The following is a 5000-nucleotide window of genomic DNA, read 5'->3' on the forward strand; positions in this document are numbered from 1 at the left end:
TGTAAAGCGGATATGGGCGATGACAGCCAAAGGAAAGCTGCTGACCTTAAACAAGTAGTAATGTGGTCATCCTGTCTGCAGGTGGCGATCCCTCTGGAGGAAATGCCAAAGATCCATCTGCGCTTCATGTTCCGCCATCGCTCTTCTCAGGAGTGTGAGTGCTGCGTTCCTACCTGGTGGTTTCTGCTGAATCCTCCCTCCCCTCCGTTCTCTCTTCTATACACTCCTCTCTCCTCTCTGTTCTCTCCTCTCTCTTCCTTTCTCCTGTTGTCATTTCCACTTTCCTCCCTCCCAGTGGAGACTGTCTTGGCCCTCCCACACAGCGTGGCCTGGCCCAGTCTTCAACTCCAGCGGTGACTCCCCGCCTGAACTTTATCTGACTCAGCCTCACCAGGAGCTCCCAGCACCTGCTCGCTGTGATCCAGGCAGCGAGGCTTGGCTTTGCTGCTGACACCCAGGAACATGCAGTCAGACACAGCCAGGCTGAAGAGAACACAGCCAGGCTGAAGAGAACACAGCCAGGCTGAAGAGAACACAGCCAGGCTGAAGAGATCTAATGCAGCAAAAAGAAATAAAATAAATAAATAAATAAATAAATAAATAAAAATTATATATATATATATATATCTCTTTCTTTCTTTCTTTCTTTCTTTCTTTCTTTCTTTCTTTCTTTCTTTCTTTATTTATTTATTTTTTCCCCATATTGTCTCTGTAGCAAAGGATAAGAGCGAGAAGAACTTTGCTATGGCGTTTGTGCGGCTGATGAAGGTGGATGGGACAGTGCTACAGGATGGACCACATGACCTGGTGGTGTTTAAGGTCAGACACAATACACACACACACACGCACAGACACACACAGACACACACACACACACACACACACACACACACACACACACACACACACTGACTCAGTAGTGAATTACCTCCCACAGGACACTCAGTCAAAAAATGGTCAGTATTATGGATGGGGTAGTCTAGTTCCTTAGAACCCATGTTCCCATATTAGGCACATATTAAGAGTGTAGGTAATGTGACATGCTAACTGATCTAACGCATGGTCTAGAGTAGAGTGCTTGGCGTCCTTGCTCATCTTCCTCATCGTCAGGCATGCTGAGAGCTTGTGGGCTGCAGTGACAGGCTTTATGAATGACTGTGTGTGTTTCTCAGGCGTGCTGAGTCATTTATATGGCCGCTGTATCTCTCTCCAGGGCGACAGCAAGCGCATGGAGGATGTGAGCTCCTATCTGGCCTTGGCCTCAGAGCGTAGTCACACCGACGTCCACAAGGGGACGACACTGATGAGAAACAACAGCAGTACATGTGGCCTGTCTGTCAGCTCACGAGACAGCTTCACCATATCCACACTTGTCTGCTCTACCAAACTCACCCAGAACGGTGTGTGTATGTGTGTGTGTGAGAGAGAGAGAGAGAGGGAGAGAGAGAGAGAAAGCGAATGTATGTGTGAGAGAGAGCAGGAGAGAGGGAGACAGAGAGAAAAATGTGGTTTATTTGTGTCTCACTGTGAAATTAAGACTTAATCTTTAATTATGTAAAAGATCCCTAACTCACACGCGCACACACACACACACACACACCCACACACACAAACGCACACACAGACACATGCATACTCAGGTGTGGTGCAACAGCTGTTTTTGAGAAAGCCTGTTAATCACATTAATGAATGTTCCAGAAACATCAGTCACAGTACACTGCTTCAGCTAAGCACACACACACACACACACACACACGGAGACGGGCGGGAGCAGGTGGGAGTAACCGTGGTTGCGTTGGAGGTGGGCGGGAGCAGGTGGGAGTAACCGTGGTTACCGTGCTGGGAGTAACCGTGGTTACCATGCTTGGCAGTGGGTCTGCTGGGGCTGCTCAAATGGAGGACTCATCCAGAACTGCTGAAATCTAACCTGCAAGAACTCAAACTCATCGATGGAGAGGAGGTCGTCAAGGTGTGTGTGTGTGTGTGTGTGTGTGTGTGTGTGTGTGTGTGTGTATCTGTGTGCGCACCTGGGTAAATTTTGTGTTTGTACAATTGACCACTTTTTGTGCACATGGACATCTTTATATGTGTGTGTGTGTGTGTTTATAGTTTCTGCAAGACACTCTTGATGCTCTGTTCAACATCATGATGGAACACTCTCAGACTGATGACTATGATATACTGGTGTTTGATGCTCTGGTGAGGACCATGCACATACACATGCACAGACATGCACGCACACAGGCACAGGCACGCGCGCACACACACTGCTTTATACCTCTCTAACTACTGATCTCCCTCTCTCTTTCTCTCTTTCTCTCTTTCTCTCCTGCTCCCTCTCCCTCTCTCTCAGATCTATATCATAGGCTTGATTGCTGATAGGAAGTTTCAACATTTTAACACTGTATTGGAGGCTTACATTAAGCAGCACTTTAGTGCTACACTTGCCTACAAGTAAGTGAAACTGAAACACGGACAAACACACACTCTCACACACACACACACACACACACACACACAAACCATGAACGAGGATCTTCATTGTGCAGTTAGAATTCCCTTTCAATCACCAGCAAACTGCATGAATCCGTGTGCCCCTGTACGTCTCTCCCGTAGCTCACCTGGTAGCGCAGGTGGAGGCGCAGGTGGAGGCGCTGCTAGCGACGCTGCAGTCCCGGCTTTGGTTCCAGGGAGCACATGCACTGTCATACCGACATGTGAGGTGCGCTGGATAACGATCAAAATGTCAATGATTAGAAACGCCTGCTTGTAATGTAATGACAGAGACTCACTCCACTAGGATGTGTGGTAAGAATGCAGAGTGCTAGTTTGAAAGTAAGTTAACACGGGAGGTGAGAATGGGTGGGGTTATTGTGTGTGAGTGAGTGAATACGGGAGGTAAGAATGGGTGGGGTTATTGTGTGTGAGTGAGTGAACGTTTTCACACTACTGCATTGATCGTGGAGATGTCCGCCAGACATCTTTTCTCAAGCGCAGAACAGTAACCACATTCTCTAAGTCCAACACAGCATGCAAAATATTACTTCAAAAGCAAAATATCAAACAACCAAAAATATTGTAATATGATATAAAATACAAAACAAAGGTTTGCCATGTGCTTTACCCTGTCCCTGATATTGGGTCACGTGTTCATCAACAATGCAGCGTGGGAAAAATCTCCAGACATTCCTGATCCAGCCCTGGCATTCTGACGCTGTGACTGCTCAACACATCTCAGACACAGCGTATAAAATTGTTGTTTGGTCATAGGGATGGTGATCGTACACTTTCCATCTCCAGGCGGAAAAGAATTCCTAAACAGGATTGAGGAACTGGGACTGTGGAGGTAGAAATTCAGAAAGACGTGTGCAGATGAATCCGAGACCAGTTCCCTCTCTGCAGATGTGGGACTGCATAGAACACTAGTAACCAGAAGGTTGCTGGTTCAAGCCCCACCACTGCTAAGTTGCTGCCGTTGGGCCCCTGAGCAAAACCCTTAAGCCTCAATTACTCAGGCTGTGGTCAGTCAGAATTGTGAGTCGCTTTGGATAAAAGCGTCAGCTGAATGCTGTAAATGTAAAGGAATGTCAACCTCCGCTGTGATCAGACACTTTCTGTGGTTTTTGTGTTGCCAAATGATCACTGTGTCTACTGTTTTGCAAAACAGCCATTAGGAGTGGAGACTGACGTACCACGAGAGTGTTCACTGTTGTGTGTGTGCATTTGCTGTTTGGCTCGTATGCATTCGGGGTTGATAAAATGCACTGATGCAGTTGGGCGCCTGAGAAAAACCGTAACAGGCATCAATTGTTGTCCTTCAAAGGGAGCAAGAGAGATGGAGAGATGGAGAGATGGGGAGATGGGGAGGGGCATAGAGGAAGAGAAATGGAGGACAAGAGTTTTTCTTTTTTCCCTGTAGAGAGAAGGACGAAGAGGGGGAGAAGAGAAAATGATATGGAGAGAGGGAGGGAGGCAGAGTATGTCATGGCCTTCAGAGAAATGTCAAAAACATAGTTAAAACCTCCTTTTCTATTTAATCAAAGCTTGAGGCACACATTTCACCAAAAAAAGAAACCCATTTAAAAGAAATGGGTTAAAAACATCAAAGTAATGCATGTTACATCAGAATGCAATGTGTTACCCACTCTTAATTTCTTCAGTGCGTGGTGTGTGTGTGTGTGTGTGTGTGTGTGTGTGTGTGTGTGTGTGTGTGACTGTGTGTGACTGTGTGAGACTGTGTGAGACTGTGTATTTGGTGTGTGTGTGTGTGTGTGTATTTGGTGTGTGTTTGTGTGTGTGTGTGTGTGTGTGTGTGTATTTGTGTGTGTGTATTTGGTGTGTATGTGTGTGTGTGTGTGTGTGTGTGTGTGTGTGTCTGTGTGTGTGTGTGTGTGCTAATCACAACACAAAGTCGTTTTATCTTCATGCCCTGAGAGACGCTCATCATAATACTGTGGCTCCTCCAACCAGATTAAACAATAACATTAAGTACTGTACAGATCCTCACACACACACACACATGCACACACACAGACACACACACACGCACGCACGCACACACAAATACACACTTAGTTTTAACATGCATGCCCAGGCTAGGTCTGTCAGAACAGCTTGTCAGTGTGACAGAGTTAGAGGTGGGCAGAATATCCAAAAGCAGTGGTTACTCAGGTACGCACAGAAGTGTACAGAAAATTAACTGTGGAGGGGTTCTATTTTACAATAATATTAACTGTAGAGGGGTTCTATTTTATACTAAAATTAACTGTGAAGGGGTTTATTTTACAATAATATTAACTGTAAAGGGGTTCTATTTTACAATAATATTAAGTGTGGAGAGGTTCTATTTTACAATAATATTAACTGTAGTGGGGTTCCATTTTACAATAATATTAACTGTAGAGGGGTTCTATTTTATACTAAAATGAACTGTGGAGGGGTTCTATTTTAAAATAAAATTAACTGTACAGGGGTTTTATTTTACAATAATATTAACTGTA

General features: G+C 45.3%; 1 protein-coding gene across 1 annotated transcript in view; it reads left to right on the forward strand.

Moving 5' to 3' along the window:
* dock2 (dedicator of cytokinesis 2) overlaps positions 1-5000 on the forward strand; it is an 80245-nt gene that overhangs the window by 12247 nt on the left and 62998 nt on the right. The window contains exons 15-20 of the mRNA XM_035520351.2: positions 82-154; positions 716-819; positions 1214-1400; positions 1872-1969; positions 2110-2199; positions 2354-2454. Of these exons, the coding sequence (XP_035376244.1) occupies positions 82-154; positions 716-819; positions 1214-1400; positions 1872-1969; positions 2110-2199; positions 2354-2454 (653 nt within the window). The remainder of the gene's footprint in view (positions 1-81; positions 155-715; positions 820-1213; positions 1401-1871; positions 1970-2109; positions 2200-2353; positions 2455-5000) is intronic.

The sequence above is a fragment of the Electrophorus electricus genome, chromosome 4, assembly GCF_041902795.1.
Source record: "Electrophorus electricus isolate QZ-2024a chromosome 4, ASM4190279v1, whole genome shotgun sequence".
NCBI lineage: Eukaryota > Metazoa > Chordata > Actinopteri > Gymnotiformes > Gymnotidae > Electrophorus > Electrophorus electricus.